At 33.8% G+C, this 22200-nt stretch overlaps 1 protein-coding gene across 9 annotated transcripts in view; it reads left to right on the forward strand.

Annotated features, from left to right (window-relative positions):
- LOC122571989 (acetylcholine receptor subunit alpha-like) overlaps positions 1-22200 on the forward strand; it is a 398975-nt gene that overhangs the window by 133017 nt on the left and 243758 nt on the right. For 7 of the 9 annotated variants that reach the window (XR_006318308.1, XR_006318309.1, XM_043736418.1 and 4 more), the window contains one exon: positions 15100-15209. Coding sequence is in view for 7 of the 9 variants with exons in the window: in XM_043736418.1 (XP_043592353.1) it covers positions 15100-15209 (110 nt within the window). In the remaining 2 variants the exon portion in view is untranslated. Of the gene's footprint in view, positions 1-15088; positions 15210-22200 lie in introns of all 9 variants that reach the window. The other 2 variants (XM_043736424.1, XM_043736422.1) reach the window with 1 other exon arrangement.

Genomic DNA, 22200 nt, shown 5'->3' on the forward strand with positions numbered 1-22200 from the left:
TAAAATTTTTATTCTCTATTCATTTTAGCAAGTAACTTGCTGGTCGTTTTACTTTATGTATTTAATTTGAAGCATTTATGGAATTTTTCATTATCAATTTTTAAGTATTAAACAGTTTGCAGTAGAAGACACTAGATATAGTATCGATGTATATTTTATTAAAGTAATTTAATTCACATTTATTATAAATTAGATCTTGAACAAGTTTGTTCTCTTTAGAATATAAGCTAGAAATTTTATTTTTAATGAATTCGTTAATAACGAGAAGATTTTGTTTTAATTAACATCGCTTCATTTTAGAAACGAGCGAACTCTCGCTAAAATAAAGAGGCCGAGGGACAACAATTCTTCGTGTTTAGGGACGTGATTTTCGAGATACCTTAAGATCTCGTTATAAAAGCACAAACATTTCATTAAAGCAGTTTGCTGTGAGTTTCTTCGTAAAACTCGCCCTCTCGACAGCCATTCATCGACACCAGACTTAATCTATGTATATCAGACTTGAGCTATGTACACCAAACTTGATCTATCTACACCAGACTTAATCTATAGACACCAAACTTTATCTGTCTACATCAGACTTAATCTATAGACACCAAACTTTATCTGTCTACATCAGACTTGGTCTACACCAGACTTAATCTACACCAAAGTTGATCTATATACATCTGGCTTGATCTACGCCAGACCTGATTTAGACTTGGTCTGCATCAACCTTGATCTATGTACACTGGACTTGATTTATCTACACCACACTTGATCTATTTACATCCGACTCGATCTACCCCAAACTTGATCTACATCATATTAGATCTAGATTAGTCTTGATCTATTTACACCAGACTTGATTTACATCATATTTGATCTACATCAGTCTTGATCTATTTACACCAGACTTAATCTACCCCAGACTTAATCTATCTACACTATACTTGATCTTTCTGCACCATACTTGATTTACCCCATACTTAATCTACACTAGACTTTATCTACAATGGACTTTATCGACACTAAACTTGATCTACACTAAACTTGATTTACCCCATACTTAATCTACACTAGACTTTTTCTACACTGGACTTGATCTACACTAGACTTGATCTACACTAAACTTGATTTATCCCATACTTAATGTACACTAGACTTGATCTATACTGGACTTTATCTACACTAGACTTGATCTACACTAAACTTCATTTACCCCATACTTAATCTACACTAGACTTTATCTACAATGGACTTTATCGACACTAGACTTGATCTACACTAAACTTCATTTACCCCATACTTAATCTACACTAGACTTTATCTACACTAGACTTGATCTACACTAAACTTCATTTACCCCATACTTAATGTACACTAGACTTGATCTACACTGGACTTGATCTACATTATATTTACATTATATTTGATCTTTCTTCACCATACTAGATTTACTCCAGACTTAATCTACGTCTGATTTGATCGTCAGCAGGCCATACAAGATTTCATCGATGACGACATCTGACCGACACTAGCTTTGATCGACGGCAGTACTAACCGATAATGATAATGATCGAAATATTTTCTAGGTTAAGAAACTTAGGACGCAGGCTGATATAATGCTAAACCAAACTCGTAGTTTGTTCGAATTTGCTAGAAACAATTGATTAAACTCTGTGTCGATCGTTCAATCGATCATACTTGCTGTCGGTTAAGAGACGATTTACATCAAAGCCTCGTCAAAACTACGGTCAATTCACGATCAATCAAAATGTTCAATCAAAATTTTAGCAACACATTCACACTAAACGATCAGGTACAATGAAAGCCCGTTGCAATCTCTCTCATTCTTATTCGTTCACTTTATATCGATCCACAATTTGCCAGATGTATCACAATGCTTTTTGTGCCTGAAATCATATAATTCGCTGCAATTGTGTACAGATTCAATTAAACTCTCGTCCTCCTTGCTCTTTTTCGACTGTTGATTGCGGTTTTGATCGCTAGGAAACTGACGCCACGGTTAAGAAATTCTCATTTAACTTGACCGAACCATCTGCTGTGGATGCTTTCGTCGGATTACGTGTAAACGATTTTCACCCTACTTTTCTCACCATACTATGATCGCTACTGTAAATCAAACTTTAACCAACGACAGTCTTAATCGATAGCGATAATAATCGAGAGGAAAATACATGCATATTCTGTACGCGGACAAAACAGAGAATGCAGTCTCGTGTAATCCTCTAAATCAAAGTCATACTCTGCTCGAGCTTGATGCAACCAATTGCTTAAATTCTGTGTAGTGGCATTGTTGTTGTCGCTTAATACTTAGATACTGTCGTCGGTTAAAGCTGTTGTCGGTCAAAGTTATAGTCGTCGATCAAGTCTGATATCTATGAATTGTTCTCGGTAAAAACAGTCGGCGAAATGTACATCAGTGATTTCAATGGAACTGTACACAGGCGTACGAATTAATCTTGCTACGAGTTTTAATTACATTCAATTCCGCCGACATCTCCAGCACCAGCTGTGAGGACCATCGGAAATCCCTCTGACATGCTTCTTCAAGTACGTAGATGTATCTGCGGTCGACAGGTGGTGGAATCGATAGCTCGTAGAGGCTTCTGCCGTGGAGATTCACAATCACATATCGATGACGGCGTCCCTTTTAGCGACCAGTCAATACATCGGAAATAAATTGATAACAATAGTAGCACACCGGTGGCCTTTCTATCTATGGACACGTCTCAACTCTCTTTCTACTTTATATCTCTGTTTCCTTTTTCACTAGTATCGGTTACTTGCCTCTTTGTTCATCCGTCCGCCTGCTCACCTTCCTCTTTCTCCGCTCTGCTCTCAAACTGCACTCCCTTTCCCCCTTTGAACTTGGCCATCGTCCTGAATCTCTCGCTTCGATTCTTGCTTTCTCAACCGTCTTGCCTCTCACACTCTCGTCATTCGCCATTCGATTTTCTCAATCTATATCGAGGAACAATGGGAATTGTGTCGTGTCGAAGTCCCCTGATAACTGTCGCTCTTTTTATTGCTGCGAAAATGGAGACTGCAGTTTAATCTTACTACAGTTCTCCAACTTTTATATCTCAATCTGGCTTCTGTTTTAACGAACAAGGGGATTTTTAATGCTTTGGGGAAAATACTGATATCGAAATTGTAGCGAGGAATCGCGCGTACTCACGCAGCTTCTTTCATATCTTGTGCAATTCACGAAATTTCTTGTCCATCAAAAGGGCAGACCAGAGGAAGGTTAATTAGCCGCTATAGGTTCGTTTGCATTTTCTAAAACAGATTTTTCTGCTTTATCGTCCTTTGCAAATCGATTAAACGACTTGTTTATCTCACTAGGTCCGAAACTTTTGTGCTTTGATCAAGAAATTCGGTACATGTGTATTTTCACGTTCTTTTAAATTTAAGCAATTAATATAATGTAACATAATAATAATAATAACATAATCTCAATCATTTGAAACAATCTTCAATCCGAACGACAATGTACTAATTTTTGCTACATCATGATTGCTATATTTCACGTACACACTAATAAATAATTCTTTTAATGGACTCTCACTATGTTCGTTTCTCTTGTTTCATCGTCGTTGGATAATACAATTTTAAACAATATTTGTCGTGTAAGTGATCATTGCAGCTAATGTAATTACAGTTCTATGATAAAAATAGAATTATTACACAATCTAACATTATCGACTAGTATTTACGGGAAAGAGCTCGCGTGATAATTTCTAATTTCGTAATCTTCGAAATTAATAGATTTTAGTAAGGCACGAACAATGTTCTAATTATTTTGTTCTGGAAACCATTAGTTAGAGCATTGAACTTTGAAATTGGGTAAGAGATATCACGTGCGAACAATCGCTTCATTACCATACATGCCTATTTCTAAACCACAATACGCTTCATTGGTCGCAATACATTGCCACGTTACAAATATCTCGTCCACGTTCATGGCGATAATTTCCTAATTATTGGTTTCTGAATCAGCGATTCTACAACATATGCGATTTATATGACAGCATTGTTAGAAATGGCAAATTGTTGTAATAGAAATTATTATGAATCGAATGGCATCGTTCAACAAATACATGCACCTACGTAAAACGTATTCGACAGGAAGAAATTATTTATATTTATATGAGAAGTTCTCGCGAGAAGTTATATATACCGACGTATGTATATCATCGAGCGTTTTAACAAAGCGTTGCAGTCCATTTTTCTTCAAAATATATTTTCAGATTGCGGTCGAACGTCACTTGCAATAGCAATCTCTGACGTACTATATCGACAGAATTTTATTTATTTCACTTTCCTTGCAAATAAAATGTATTGTAGCCGTTTGTCTTGTGAAAAATAACTACGATTAACTCTTTCACCCTCGATATACTTTTGCAAAGTTTAGTTAATTAATTAACAAATGACAAGTATATCTATTTTAGGTAAAACTAAGCTGAAATTTTAACAAATCCAAGTGGTTGTAAAGGGAAGACATATGGAAATATGAAATATCAGAATCATATTTTACAGGACACAAAATATACAGAGCATAGTATATATTCAATCAAAAATATTTATTAATAATTGATAAAAAATACTTTTTCATATACTAAAAAAAAATTCTGGAATCGTTAAGAAAATAAAATCTAAATAAAGGATACGTGTAACAGTGTATTTATTTTTAATAAGGATTAGCGTTTAATTTTTGATATTACTTTACTGTGGAAAATGTGCTTGTCAAAATTCCAACTATGTTCGAATAAAAAATAAATTCTTTTAATAGACACTCATTGTGTCACCAGGTATTAATTAACGAATGACAAATACATCTATTTTAGGTAAAACTAAGCTGAAATTTTAACAAATCCAAGTGGTTTTACATTTAACAAATCCAAAGGGAAGACATATATAAATATGAAATATCAGAATCATATCTTACAGGTCACAAAATATACAGAGCATAGTATATATACAATCAAAAATATTTATTAATAATTGATAAAAAATACTTTTTCATATACCAAAAAAAAAATTCTGGAATCGTTAAGAAAATAAAATCTAAATAAAGGATACGTGTAACAGTGTATTTATTTTTAATAAGGATTAGCGTTTAATGTTTGATATTACTTTACTGTGGAAAATGTGCTTGTCAAAATTCCAACTATGTTCGAATAAAAAATAAATTCTTTTAATAGAAACTCATTGTATTACCAGGTATTAATTAACGAATGACAAATACATCTATTTTAGGTAAAACTAAGCTGAAATTTTAACTAATTATCTTCCCCATATAACCACTTGAATAAATATATAAATATGAAATATCAGAATCATATTTTACAGGACACAAAATATACAGAGCATAGTATATATACAATCAAAAATATTTATTAATAATTGATAAAAAATACTTTTTCATATACCAAAAAAAAAAATTCTGGAATCGTTAAGAAAATAAAATCTAAATAAAGGATACGTGTAACAGTGTATTTATTTTTAATAAGGATTAGCGTTTAATGTGTGATATTACTTTATTGAGGGAAATGTACTTATCAAAATTCCAACTATGTTCGAATAAAAAATAAATTTGTCCCTGACTTTTATCTCTGATAACCTACTTACACGCAGTTGGCAATAAATTTGGCTAGAGCGCATGCAAAATTTACCAACACGTTATTTTATCGATCTCTTCACACCTCGACTACATTTACAGGTTTCCAAGAACGCCTTTAGAGAAAAAATTGACGAGCTCGTGCGTTTTTATGGGTTGACTGTAAAAAATCTCGTTTCGGGATATGAAATTGGTGTTTTATAATTCACAGAGTGAAAATTTCGATTTAGCTATCTTTACACGATTCAAAGCAGTTTTATTTGAATAAATATTTTTTAAATCTTGATTTAATAGACACTTTTTTTTGGTTTTAAATTATCTGACGCTATTTTTTTATCTCAAATATATTTTGGTAATAGAATGGTAAAGTTTTCAATAGAAAATTGTACAATTATTATACAGGCTGGTTCACCTTAATGTTTCAGATCGTGTCGAAGAAGAAAGATTATGTTTGGGGAAAAAATATCGAAGGAAAAGATAAACGTTCTGCATTTGTACGATTACATTTTTCTAGGCTGGTGAATGGTTGTGCGTATAAAAATAATTAAATCGTGACTTCGTCGATTGCTACGAATTTTCTTTCCAACCTGTAAAATTCTATCGATAGGAACGTTACTGAATTATCAAATTTATTAAATTTTGTGTAACCTAATCGCAGCGACATAATTTTTAACAAATATACAGAAAATAACTCTGGAAACCAATATTTATCTAGAGAAATAAGATTCATTCAACGTGTTAAATTAAAACAGTTTATACGTAGGTCTGTAATTAAACGAACCCCCATTGAAATTCAGAAATAAATCTCTTGATTCCCACGAACGAGAAAATATTTCTGTCTATCGTCGCATCTTGTAATTTTCCGCCACTTCAATCAATTATTTTGTTATGTGGCATCTAAATGTTCATACCTGACAGTGCTTTGTTATTCGATAATTTTGTATCTATTTTAAAATTAGTTTGCGGACAGGAAGGGAAAAGAGCCAGAAAGAGAAAGAAGGAACTAGAAGAGGTGAGAAACGGAGAGACACAGAGGGAAGCAGGAGGGGAGCAAGAAAGTTGGACAGGAGACCAAATTGCAGAAGAAAGAAGGAAGAGAGAAACAGAAGAGAGGAGGAAAAGGATAAGGGAATCCAAATACAACAGATACTACAGGAACATAACCAAAGATGAGATGCCAAAGTACTTGGAAGGGAGGATGAAGTGGAAGGGCAGAAAAATTATAGCCAGATTCAGGTGTGGAAACGAGACCAAAGCGAAAGAACACTGGAAAGAGGAGGAAGAAAGAAGGTGCAGATTATGTGGAAGGGAAGAAGAGGACCTGAGACATGTAACAGAAGAATGTGAAATAATAGGAGGAGCAAAGGAAATGGAAAAAATATTGAATGCGACTGGGGAAGGACTAATGGACCTAAGAGCGATAATAGAGAAAAGAAGGGTAAAGGTAATACAAGAAGGGGTGGAATGACAGGAAGGTAGCACAGCAAGGAGGCAAAAAGACCAAAGTGGCAACAGTGTGTAGGCTTAAGTTGCAATAATTTGTAGGCAGAAGTTGAAATAGATCGTAAGCATTAGTTCTAGATTAGAGGTAAGAATGTGATAAGTGCAATAATGTGTTGTAAAAAAAACTGAAAGTTCGTCCAAAGCCAAGAGGCACGGACTAAATAAAATAATAATAAATTAGTTTGCTCGCAATTACGTTAAAATGTAATTACTTGTTTTGGTGTGCGTTCGTGTATAATTCCCGTGGGTTGTAAATATATTGTAGGAAATTCGAACAACAAGCAGTAACTCACAGCAAGAAACATAGGAAAACACGTGTAGAATTAGTAAATATTCATGGCGCATACAGGTGAAACAAATAAATACGTGTTTGACCACGTGGATGTTTATGATCTACAGAGCTGAGTCGATGGGCCAGTCATTTTTCCTGATCATCAAACTACGAAAATGAAACTTGAATTTATGTGTTTGCGGCAACATTCTGCAGTCAGGTCAAAGAAACCGGGAGTGTCCTTGTTTTCGCGAGTGAAATCGATAAAACCTCTTGCACGTTCAAGCAATTAACTACGTCGCTGCTTCCGCAATACATTACACGCTTTGTTTTCATTTTTAATAAAAGCATGCAGGTACTTAATGCTCCCTAACGCTGTAATACGATAACTTTCTTTCGTGTAAACGTATTTTAGTAAGTGCATATGTACGCAGACAGTTGGAATTTACAAAATATTAAAATGAAGAGAAAGAAAAAATGAAAATAGATCACTTGCTTGCATTAAATGTTCTAGGATTTAGGATAGACATAATTGTAGAATTTAATTGATCGATTAATTTAATAGACAGTGAACCTAAAAAGGGCAATTGTTGTAAATGTTCTTCGTTTAGGCGTTTTCTTTTTTTTTTTTTCTTTGCTTTGTCTAGGACCCTGCACTCTTTGTGGAGTAGTCGATCAACTGAAACGAATGTCGTACATTTAGCGTTAAATGCTTCTTGGCTAGTTTGGTCAGATGTGAATTATTCGACTGGAGAATTTCGATATTTATGAGTTAGGTATCCATACTGAAATATGTATATCATCGCATCGAATATCGATAGAAAATATTGATATTCGAATTAAAAAGTATGGATATTCGAGACATCGCCTATCGCTAAAGAATAAAGACTTGTGCAAAAAGTTACAACATATCTGTTGTGCTTCATTTTCAAACTTGTCTCGATCTAAACTTAATCGTGATTTACAAAACAATAAGAAATAAACAAATAAGTAAATAAATGTAAATAAAACATAAGTAATAGGTATACATATGGCAGCATATGAAATGTTGTTTGTTCAGCTAATTCAGCTAAACGTTCCGAAAAATCATACTCGCGATTAAATTATATCAATACCTTTGCCATTTACATCTTTTTGTTATTTTAAAGCGTATATTTCTTCTTCTTCTTATTATTATTATTATTATTTATTTTAGTCCGTGCCTTCTTATCTCTATTCTTATCTCTAGCCGCTAAAACTAATGACTAAAAATTATTGCAACTTATGACTACACACTATGGTCACTTTGGTCTTTTGCCTCCTTGCTGTGCTACCTTCTTATCATTCCTCCCCGTCTTGTATTGCTCTTGCCCTTCTCTTCTCTATTATTGCTTTTAATTCCATTATTCCTTCTCCAGTTTCACTCAGTGTTCTTTCCATATCTTTTACGTATATTTTCTTCATGAAATATTAATATTATTAATTATATTAGTTATTATTCAATCGCGTATATTCATAAATGTCACTGATTTGTTATTAAATACAATTACTGGAAATACTACAGAGGTCTTTGAACTTATATTCCAGAACTTTTAACCTTCAGGCGTATGTAATATGAAAATAACTACAATTAGCTAAATTTGTATTTTGACATTACGTTGGAATTGCGAGGAAACGTTGCCTCTGCTATCGGATGGAAATTTTTGCAAAAGCTAAAAGACAAGACCGTACGATGTTAAGAAGAGAAAATTGAAGTGCAATCGTTAAAGGCAAATGTATGAATGCTTTCTACACGCGGTAGCGTAGTTGCTCGGCAAAGAGAATCTCTGATTGGATCTCCCACGAAGAAATTCCCAGGGAAGTTTCGTCCGCGGGCCCCTGCGGCATAATTGGCCACTAATTAATGGCCGCAGGGCAATCGAATTTCTAGCAACTTTCTCCCTTCGCGGGAACCCCGAGCACAGGAGTAAGCGATATGACTGCGTCGTTTTCCCTTCAAAGATTAAATTATGGTTCCAGAAAATGAAGTCTTGCTGGAATAATCTATTACATATTTTTTTCCCCTCGATATTTCGTATAATTTCATATAACTATATCCGTCAATATACTCAAATTCCTGATTAATGATCGTGCAAGGCATAGCAAATATTGGATATCGTTTTCTTATAATGTTGACCATTCGTTCGTTTATTCGCCATCTATTTATTAGAATTATTATCGACAAGATATTTTATAGGACAGAAATCGTTAATTTAATTTTACGCTTTTCAATTTAGTATTTGTTAAATCACGTAATATTTCATGGTACTATCTTTCCGTTTGTGCTGTAACAAATGGAAATTGGTTTGGACACTGAGTTTTCGAGTGATGGTCGACACAGACGATACGGATGATACAATAAAACACGTTTGAATTCATTCGCGTTTAAGCTTATTTATGCTGTTGCTCGAATGCGTGAGTGGGATTGATGAAACAATTCTTTCTCCTGCTGTTTCATCGTTAATAATTATAACGTAATCTTGATAGATTGGATCGATCGAAAAATTATGAAATATAGCGTGGCAAAGGAAATTGTCGAAATTGTGTAACGCTTGTATGAGATTTTTGATTGAATTTGCTGGTAGTCGTTAGAAACTATAAACTAAAATTTTTATCAAATACTAGGTCCATTGTGAAGCGTCATAAAAATAACTACGACATTACACATAATTTATTCCTACGTTAAAGAAGAATTGCCTCCATCTTTACTTTATTTGACATTTGACAAAGTTAACCATGAAAAACTTCTTCAAACTATCAAAAAGCAATTTCCAGAACAAATCTACAAATTACTCAAATCCTACTTAAACAATAGAACCTTTGTAGTAAAAATAAATGACGCATATTCTGAAATTAAGGATATCAAGGCAGGAGTACCGCAAGGAAGCGTCCTAGGACCAATATTATACACGCTCTATACAGCAGACATATCAACAACTGTCAACAGCAAAACTCTAACGTTCGCGGACGATACGGTCTTACTAACTAGACACGCAAATCCAGAAACGGCTGCCGCACTATTACAAGAACACATTACAAAAATTGAAAAGTGGCTGCAAAGCAAACAAATAAAAGCGAACACCAGTAAGTGCAATCGCATAACATTTACGCTTAGAAAAGGAAAAACACCAGACATCCAACTAAATGGCGCCCACATAGCACAAACAAAGTATGTCAAATATCTAGGAATACATTTAGACACACGCCTTACATGGAAGTATCACATAAAATCAATAACAAACAGAATACGTGAAAAAATGAAGCAGATGTACTTGTTAATCAATAGAAAATCTAAATTAAGCATAATGAACAAACTAAATATATACAAAACAATAATCAAACCAATCTGGACATACGGAGTCCTACTATGGGGGATGGCAGCAATGAGTCACATAAATAAAATAGAAACAGAGCAAGCAAAAATCCTAAGGACAATAGTTAACGCTCCATGGTACGTCAGAAATGAAGATATACGAAAAGACCTAAAGATTCCAACAGTTAAAGAGGAAATCGCCAGATATGCAAAAAAGTATAAAGAAAGACTTGCAACACACCCAAATCAGCTGGTTGCTGAAACGAATAAAACAATAATAGAAAGAAGACTGAAGAAGAAGCATCCTGCAGAACTCACAATAGAACAATAAACAACCTGGAAGATGGAGTCCCGCTGGGGGTAACCATCCACATGCTATATTTCATCAAAACCCAAATTATAATATTTTACCAAATGTCCTAATGGACAAATTGTAAAATGATTTATTTAAAAAAAAAAAATCTTTACTTTACATGCTATACAAATCTTTGACCAATTTCAGATATTAAAATAATCGCGTTTTCAATACAAATGGTAATTATTACACATAGCAAAGTATCAATAAATTATATATTAAATTATAGTATGTATCTTCTATCTATTGAACATAACGTAGTTTGACGAATATGATTGTTATAAATTGTTTAACTTTTTACAATCTTTTTACAACAATCTTTCTTGTTATTCGAATACGTCTTTTATGCACAGATGCTCACATGATAATTTATTATTTTTTCTCATTGATTTCTCCACCTAAACTTCCACGATAGTTATTATTAGATGAAAAGTATGAGAAGAACTTCGCGACCATAATATTTATTTTATCAAAGCGTATAGAGTGACCGATCTCCATATTACAGTCGATTGTAACGACAAATTTTCTATTTAATTGTCTCAAGACCCGGTCAAGCACAATTATCCGTTTGAAATTTTGAAACGGTGTCGCAAAAATCCAGACAACGAATACGACAGTTTCACTGTACGAGCATTTTATGAAGTACAAATATTTATAGCATAACATGGATTTATAACATTGATCTATAACCCGACAATTCTATAAGGTACAGTAAAGGGAAAGGAAAAGATCTCGCTTATGTGGCTCGATTTTCATAAAATATGTATACGCATGTATCGTAAAATCTGCCAAGACGTAACAATCGAGCGAAGCACCTAAAGGTAGATGCTTTTTCCTGTCCGCTTGTTACCAGGAAATACGTTCCAATTTTTACTATATACCGCTTGACTACATCTATCTGTAGCGTTTCTAAGTTTCCCGTATCCCTGCGACTGCTTCGTCCTCCGGGGATGTTCCCTTTTTCACGCGAGATCGTGAAATCCCGCCCAATTCCCGAGAACAATTTTCTGCCTCGATATGTTCTCGTATACAAGACACGTGTGCTTTCTTTTACATGTGAACTCGATGTCTGCCACAGGCTGGGTAAACGTATGCGCGCGAACATGTTTGTCCGCGTCAACGGCACTGCAACGTAAGAAAGATTGCGTCGATAGGCAACGTGTTATCCCGATAGATCACATGGATATACGGTATCCAGTTGTTCCAGCGAGTTTCATCTGGTCGCAAACATCATGCAAATTAAATTTACGCTTACGATCAAATTACATTAGATACTTGGGTATACTTGATTGCGGCTATTTGCGCAAATTCATACTTTTATGAACGCAACGAAGCAAATATAGAATCTAAGTAGGCTTCTGTTTTATTCTTTATATATCGCAACAAACATCTCACTTAGAATATTTTGTATATTTTTGTATATTACATTATACGTTCCGTGCATTTTTGCGTATTTAACACTAGAACTACCGATAGTTAACATGAAGCTATTTCTACCTGTTGAGGTTATTAGATGTATAATGAGACAGACGCGTGGATAAATTATAAGGTAGAAAAATATATTTGAAATACGGAAGTGAAAAGTACAAAAATTGAAATAATAATATGAGCTGGTCCAGATCCGCACGCTAGCAGTGTTACTCTATAACTGAAAAACCCCGAAGCCAACGTCACCTGTCGACTGTTTATGGCCTGCCTTCGTCGCAGTCTTTTGTCTATGCGCTGTCGATGGCTTCAGTGCTTTAGAAAGCTAAAAAGACCAGATGTAGAGATTTTTTAAAAGCGGTGACCTTCAACACTACCAAAACCAGTGAAAACGACTGGTCTTTATGAAATACCTAATAATAGAATATTTTTATATTTATTGATTTATTATTTTCCCACAGAAGCAATTCAATGTTATGTAGTAGATTTTTGGTATTATTAATCCATCTGGGATCCCTAAACGAGGGTTGACACGTTTATAAAATTGTAGAGCCAGTCATTTTGACTGGTGTGGTATTTCTAGTGTTAGCATCTAGCGATCCAGCGATCGATCCGGACTTTTCCTGATAACTGATATCGTCATATCGAATGATACGCAGCTAAAATTTAAAAAACGTGTGGCAAGTTGTACAAAACGAGGGAACTGATTAATTGGGGTTCGATAAACAGATTGCAACACCCTTTTACACTTTGACAAGTATCAGTCGTTTTGACTGATATTGGTACATGTAGCTTTGCTACAAAATTATTTTGAGTTTGAATACGTAAAAAAGAAAATAAAATTCATTATACTATTCTTTCAGTTATCGTTGCGAAAGTCATTACATCATTGCTGAAAAGAATATATCATGAAGTAGGAATCTCAAAATAAAATTGTAAAACCAGTCAATTTGACTGGTGTGGTAGTTCTAGTGTTAAACTCCATACAAATGCATGGATATTCGCAGCCTATTTATAATTCAAAGTATATCAAAACGTTTCTGGTACAGTTGAATTTTTCAGAGAATCGAATAATTCTTTCTTTTTTGCAATTATTCAACAACCAGTTTTGCAGATTGTTAGCGAGTCGAGGGAGAGATTTGAAGTTTATCGTACAGTTTGATAAGTGTGGTACTAGTGCAGTAGGTTCTGCGTCGGTTCATCTTAAAATGCGAATAATTCTGTTGTCATAAGAGAGAAGCTAACTTACTCCTTGAACTGTTTTACAAATAAACAAAAATTTTTGAATAAAATGTAACGTAATTTTTCTTCAGTCTCTATTCTTATTCTCCAACATATCTTACAAGAAACCACCACTAAATCTTTCATATTAGATTTCATGTTAAAGTTGCCAGTATTTGATGTTCCATTAATTAATTCTACTGTAGCAATTTAAATGCTTAAATTGTACTCTTTGAATTCAATTAATATAATTACAATTAAAATAAATAGAAATAAATAGAATTTTAATTTAATTAATTTAAATAACTAAAGTATACACTTTTAATTCTATTAATAATGAACGTTTCGTGGTAACAATTTCAGTATACTGTAAACATCGTTAATAATCGATATGCGATGCATTGACAATTACAGCATATTTATATAACTGATATATAATATATAACTATAGAGAGAGGGTTTAATGATATCAAAGAAAACGAATTACGTATAATTTAATTAACTATTTATATTATTTTGACATTTGCTCGACGACTGACTGAAACCCATCATCGCAATGATTCAATGTCGGGGAATGTTTAGATTATCGACGCTCATTCCGACGCGAACATCGAAGGCTGACACAAGTTTCCACGTTTTATTTCCTACATAACTATTACAATAAAATAATGTAACAATTGGATATACAGGTACTCACAAGCTGATAGATAATATGTTAATAATTTTTATTAATTTAAAAACCGAATATAATAAATACAAGACACGGTAAACATAACTGCGGATATACAAACAAATTGTAGGATAAAGAGAATAATTCAAATTTTTGTGCAAGATTACACCATTGATAATGTAAACGCGTGGAGTGTATTTTACATTCGTCGTCAAAAATTCTATCCGTAACTGAAAATTGCGGGAAAATTGCAAGACGAGAAAAGATTTAATTAATCTGTAACACGTCCTTTACTTAGCTTACATTATTTATTTTAATTCTGCAAAGTAGAAACGATGCCAAGCATCAAACAGTTAAATAGCTCGGTGTAGCCTTCGTTGCTTTTAATTAATAAATGATAAACTTTAAAATGGTCATATTTACCGGTATATACTGAACAAAACTACAATTTACTTCGGATTAAATTTTATTTTACCAATATTTATTTCCCAGGTTCATGTAAACATATTTCTTACAGGTGGCAAAATTAATAAACAGCTGGGTACGTTGTTTGAGAATAATTTTTTAACGCGATGTCTAATTCAAATTCTCAAAGCTATCAAACATTATTCGAAACATGTTGTTTTCTTCTAAATCTAATGTGCTTTTTAAAGGGAAACAATAATATGGTTATATTTTTTGTATTGGCTGTTTCAAGTCATGGTACGACTACAAACTGCGATGGGAGCCGAAGGAGTACGGTGGTGTTCACATGTTACATGTGCCATCCGACCACATATGGCGGCCCGACATAGTCCTCTACAACAAGTGAGTCTGTCTGCTGTTTCTTTGTTCCATATTCTAATTACATCTTCTATAGTTTCACATTACATACTCTATACATATAGTAGTGGCACAGCATGCTGCCGAGAGATTGAAATCGATTGGGTGTTCATTTCTTCGACAGATCGTCGCGTCATTTACACTTTGATCGAAATCCCGAAATTTCCTGGCAAAATAAAGCACCAGACAAGGTCGAAAGAAGATCTTTTGTTATTGTAAAACGTCTACTATTTCCAACCCCGTAAAGAACGAACAGGAAGAAGATGAGAGTTTCTAATTTGAAGTCATCTTTTAATTAATATTTACCTAACATTCTGTTCGCAATGTAACGAGATACGAAATGAATTTAACTCGGTGGAAAATTCTCATCTCGCAAGGGACGAACATCAAACTCGAGAGATCAAAAGTTTCTGCAAAAAGATATTAACCGGCTAATACAGTGTACACTGTGCACGTTCGTGCACACGTCAGATTATGACAAATTAACGAAAGGAGAAATGAGCGTCCACTCGACTTAACAAGAGAGGTACCATCGTCGTGCATATTGCATTTCAAAGTAGTACAGTCTATTTGATGTCGGAGTGCATCTCATATCGCGACGTTGTTCCGAAAGTTACGGAAAAATGTGAGGTATCGTCGACTCGAAGATTTTCAAATTTAACTTCGAACTTTCCAGCGTGAACGACGAATGAGATTCATCAACGATTCTCATCCCATTTCGGCGTTACTGTTACGTGTACCCTATCCGATGTTTGCCAGAGTTGCTGGTGTTCGTTTACTTAGAACCGAGAGAACGAAATATTGCGATGTGAAAAATAAAAAAATACCTTTGATCGAATCGAATCTCGTTGATATCCGTATTATTCGTGTTTGCTCGCAGTGCATCGATAACGAAATTGCAGGATTAATACGCTTGATCGAAAGCTTATTTATTTGAAATGCTGTTGCACGAAATGTCGCTGAGCATTCGTTGTTTCAGTTGTCTGAACATTTTACTAAAAAAAAAATAGGTTCTATTTTTCAAACTATGGGTAATTTTAAAGCAACATCGATAGATAATATTCGATACTATTCTTTAACACGTTGACTGGCACGACACCCGTATTCGAGTGTCAGCAAAGTTTCTGCTCAGGCCACGTAACCCACATTCGGGTGTCGTTTATTTGACTACTTGCGAAGGATCGTCGTAGGTACTTGAAAAGATATTCCATAATAATAAAACTGTTGAATTGTTATAAAAGTAATACGAAAATCGTTTGTTATAAAAGCAATACGAAAATAGTTTATTAAAAAAGTTATTTAGAATGCAAAACTTTAAAGCATTCTATACATAGCTGAGGTTGGTCGGGACAATTTGGTCAACAAGTTGTTGTTTTCTTCAAATTCTTTTGTGCCTTTGTTCGGTCCATTCGACGTCTTTTATTTGCACAACATAGTTTGCATGCGCGTCTAATGCTTCTTCCGGAATCATTTTTCCGAACGGCGATATTGTGCTGACTCCGTCGAAGACAAGGATTTTTTGTATTTTCAGACAACCCTAATAATTTTGCAACTAATAATTGTCTAAATATTCTAATATTTATATTCCTCCTTGTTGCAATTTTGTAAACCGTCAAAGCCTTTACAACAGAAATTCCCAGAAGGAGTTGAACGCCAAGTTTTCTGTACCATTTGATTCCTCTTCTAATTGCGGTGGCATAAGAAACCGTTTGGTCGGAATAATCTATACCATGCTTTCCTTCATTATATTCAACAGCAGCTAATGGTTTTAATGTTGCGAACAAACGAAACGAGAGATCATTCTTGAGACCACCGCTTGAGCGACTCGCATTACTAAAATATCGATGGGAGCACCTGGCAGAGAACGCTTGGTACTGCTGCACGCGTGGCCTGACGAAGATTTCTTTGAAAACACGCGTGGCAGTCAACGTGTTAAGTTATTTAATCATGATTGATTCGTAGAAACTAGAAGTACAACAATTTAATGCCTTTTGGGTATTCTAAGGATCTTCCGAAAATGTCCGTGATTCGATTCGCCTAACATCTTGAAAGTCGATTCCTCGTAGACGAAAACAGTGTTTAGGAGAAGGACTTTTGGCGATTCGAAAGTTAAGTCATTTTTTAATTTTTCTAAACATAACCCGAACCTCTTCTTATTTCCATTTCGTCCTATTCTTATGTTTTGTGTACCATTTTTCACACTCGATTGTTGTCTTGTGATCAGGTAATCTTTTGGCAGGTGAAAATGAATCTATTCGATTCAACATTTTCGAAATATCATGATATTGGTTTTTCGGGACAATCGTGTGGCTGTTGCATTTGCACTTTGCTCCAGCATTTCATAGACATTTCAGTCTACTTCTTCAGCGCAGCTCTGAAACTGAAGGTTTCCCAGTGTCTTCATTTATACTGCGGGATGTTCCAGTCAGCTGATCAAACTGACGACTAAACTCGCAAGTATAATTGGAGACAACGGGGCCTGAAACTCTGAGTTTTAAGTTTGCCCTGAAGAAGCAGACTGCAGTGTCTACGAAACGTTGACAGGAGATGCAAGTGCAACAGCTGAACGATTTCTCCCGAAAAAACAATATCGCGACGTCTCATCATAGTGAAAGTTTGAAATCTCAAATTTTAGAAATAGTTGCCAAACAATTTTTAGATTTGTACTTAGTGTTTGTTACGGACCAATTAACTCTGAATTACGAGATATAATGTAAATATCATGCATTTGTGGCTTACAGTTATTCAAAAAATTGGTCGCACGTACTCAGATTTTAAACGGAATTATCTTCACAGGGAACACACTAACAGAGCTATGAACACTCAAATTATCTATTGAAACACTTACTGTACCATTCGTCGATTGAATTGAAATGAGAAATGTAAACAGGTCCAGAACCGAAGCAAACTAAATAGCCGCCACTTTTCGAACAACACTTGTTCGCTTGTATCGATAACACGTTAATAAACGAGAGGCGGTTTGGCTTACGTTCAATTTTTTGAGTCAATGTATATCAGAAACATATCGCAACATCGCACACGGAAAAGCACAGGAAAAATGAAGAAATGTTAACAAGTGTCTCAACCTTCGAGTTGCCTAAAATCCTCTCTTTTTATCTGAAAGGAACCCATTTTCAAAGCTTCGCCTAAATCGAAACACGGACGAATTCACTTTCGAAGGAAGAGCCTGAACACCGTGGCAGCAAAAATTAATAAATAAACTAGACAAATCAGATGAAATTAATTTATTGTGACGCGACTCTCGGGACGCACGCGCTATTCGAATTAGCCGATGACGGAGCATATCTGTCAGACGCGTGAATCCATAAAGTTCTCATACATATAGCGCTGCAGGGAAGGAACTGATTATCAGTTCAATATTGAAATACCCATATATATATATATATATAGATCATTATTTTCCCATTATCGGGACATTTATGTAGCTCGAAAACGCCGCTATTATGCAGCTATCATCGCTACCAGGCACTGACCCGATAATACGGATATCGTAGATTCGCGCAATTCGTTCACGTCACTGGCCTGAATCCGTCTACTCTGTGAACGGATGTCTCTCGGCGAACACCAAAACGATCGGTAAAGAAAGAAAAACGAGGAACGATAAATAAATTGAAACGGAAGGTGAATTAAGCCAGCACTGGTTCAGCAGTTCCGCAGTTTTCTTGCGTCCTAGTCCAGCACATATTTGCGTAACTTTTGCCCTGTTCGCTGATAAACGAGCCAGAGCCCAAACGAGCTTGTTTCACTCCTTTTCCCTCGGTTTTTGGCTCGTGTTCGACACTCACGGCGAGCTCTCGATGTAGTTACCGGATAGATTATTATTCATATCGCATGAAACATGGGCGCTGCGGCGAATGTTCGTGTAAATGGTTCTTGACAAACGGGCCGAGGTCACGAGAGAAACGTTTCCGCTCGTTCGACGCCGCGGTAACTTCCGACGCTGCCGCGGATCTCCTTTGATTATACGCCGCAACGTTTACCGTCTCCTCGAGATTCGAACGACTGCACATCTACGGCTAATCACTGTTTTTTTAAGCTGCGCCTGGATTCGCCGATCGTTCAGATTAACGCGGCACGAGACGTTAACATTTATCGTGGTTTCGCAACCCGCGCCGAATGATCGATGTCGTAAAATATATGTCGAGGAAACAGTCACTCTTCGCGCGTCTATTTCTTCTTCGTAGCGAGTATCGATTCGATTGAAATTATCACGATTAAATGCAACGGGCGTGTCGTAACTAATTTCAGTTTTGAATTCCATGTTGTTTTGTGTCATACTAAGTGTTGGTTTAATAAGGTGGGTATATGAAATTAAAATATCTAGGATAAGAACTGAGCAGGTGTTTGGTATTTTGGTATTTTGAACGAGGTCGGATCGTGTGGAAAATTAACGAATATGAAATGGGCCCTTATTTCGATCTGTTAATGAAGAAGCGTTTTGAGAAACAGGAGCACATTCGATATTTCTGTGTTATGTGTATTTAATAGAAAGTTTATATATTTATCATTAGGAATACGTGAAGCAAAAATTATAAATATAAAGCTTGCTTTTCACTTTACGATAAATTATTTTAACGCGAAATAATGTATCGTTTAAACTGAATTCAATTTTAGACACATTTATTTATCATTCAGTATCAAACATACTTACTTCACTTACTATATGCTGGATTGCAAACGTACTTTGTACTTTTGTTACCTTCAATATTTTAGCTTCTATGTGTTATAACAATATGAAACAGTTATATGTATTCTACGATGTTTAGTTGCAACGTATTATTGAAGCTACTGAGAAATACTAAATTTTTATAATATTTCTGTAATGAATTTTTCATGATTTATTAGTAGAATTAATATCGCGTTACATATATACCAGGCATGTTCTTGCGGAAAAATTTATTTCTAAGAAAGTTTATTTTATAGTAAGCATTTGTTTAAAAAAATGAAATTAACTCGTTCTTTTTGCAACAGCAAAATTACGTACTTAAAAGATCGCAGTTGAGAATATATGAGAGTTTCTATCAGTATTACAGTTTCATCTATTTCCAATATTATTTGCAATGTCATATGTTGTAAACATTTTCCAATTTTGGTCATTAATGTATTTTTCTGGATTTATCAAGCATTCAATTTATTGTAGTACATATTGCATCAAGGATAATTACTTATTATTAGACGAAATGTCGATTACAGTACGAATATTAATTAACGCAGCTGTACAAATACTTCTATCTGGATAATCAACTAATTTAATTAATATTTCTCTGCATATTTACATTTATTGCTGTAGGTATCTGAGTATAATAAGCAGACATGTACCCAGGTCAATAATATATTTATTCTTTCTTTCAAATTCTTGCAATTTGTGCTACAGGATATTTGGCAAGCTGATTCAGCTGTTGAAGATATCGCGTGGATGTCAATCCCAATTGGTTTAGCACTATTACGAGAATATATTTATATTTGATCTTGCGTCAAGATCTGAGTTGCTCCTTTTTACCGTCTTTTAACTACACTGTCAGTGTTCAGTGTGTTGGCTAACGCTTTTGGCTTGTTTATGGCTCTTGACTTATTTGTGTCGGATATTCGCTGAATTCTCTCCTTTATGGCGAAGATTTGAACATCTTCGCGTAGTTCTTTATTTCGTACGTACCGAAGTACGTCTATTGTTGCGTGAAGTACGATTGATCGCAAGGTTTCCACTTTGGCGATATGACTTTCTGCCGTTGTATCCATAACCGTTGGACGTCAAACGTCCACATTGGTTCCATTACGCCTTTACAGATTAGTAGCCTGTTTTCTATATGTTGTTCCTGTGTACTTAGTTTGGAACGGCGGTTGGTTAACCAGTACATGCCTTTCCCTTTAATCCTCACTCGTTGTATTTTTTAATATGTAAGATTTTATAATATATAATTCTTTTCGTTTTATAATATATTTTAGTATTATATTGTATTTATTATATTAATATATTATTAATATACACAAGATATTTTATAGTATTTCATAACATATTTTTACGATATAGAAATTTTTATAATATATACTACATATAATATATAATATTTTATAATATGTAGTTTTATAATATATCTTGGTATTACACTATATTTATTATATTAATATATTATTAATATACACAAGATATTTTATAGTATTTCATAACATATTTTTATGATATAGAAATTTTTATAATATATTATATACTACATATAATATATAATATTTTATAATATGTAGTTTTATAATATATCTTGGTATTACACTATATTTATTATATTAATATATTATTAATATACACAAGATATTTTATAGTATTTCATAACATATTTTTACGATATNAGAAATTTTTATAATATATTATATACTACATATAGTATATAATATTTTATAATATATATAGTTTTATAATATATCTTGGTATTACACTATATTTATTATATTAATATATTATTAATATACACAAGATATTTTATAGTATTTCATAACATATTTTTATGATATAGAAATTTTTATAATATATTATATACTACATATAGTATATAATATTTTATAATATATATAGTTTTATAATATATCTTGGTATTACACTATATTTATTATATTAATATATTATTAATATACACAAGATATTTTATAGTATTTCATAACATATTTTTACGATATAGAAATTTTTATAATATATTATATACTACATATAATATATAATATTTTATAATATATAGTTTTATAATATATCTTGGTATTACATTATATTTATTATATTAATATATTATTAACATATAGAAGATATTTTATAATATTTCATAACATATTTTTATAATATAGAAATATCATTTAATTGTACGGTTCAAACTGTACTATGAGTACTTTTGTCTATCACTGTATTCCGTGGCGGGCTGTGCTTCCCTCCTTAAATTCCTTCCTCTGGCAACAGATTCCCTTTACTAACTTG

The sequence above is a fragment of the Bombus pyrosoma genome, linkage group LG10 (genome assembly GCF_014825855.1).
Source record: "Bombus pyrosoma isolate SC7728 linkage group LG10, ASM1482585v1, whole genome shotgun sequence".
Classification (NCBI taxonomy): domain Eukaryota; kingdom Metazoa; phylum Arthropoda; class Insecta; order Hymenoptera; family Apidae; genus Bombus; species Bombus pyrosoma.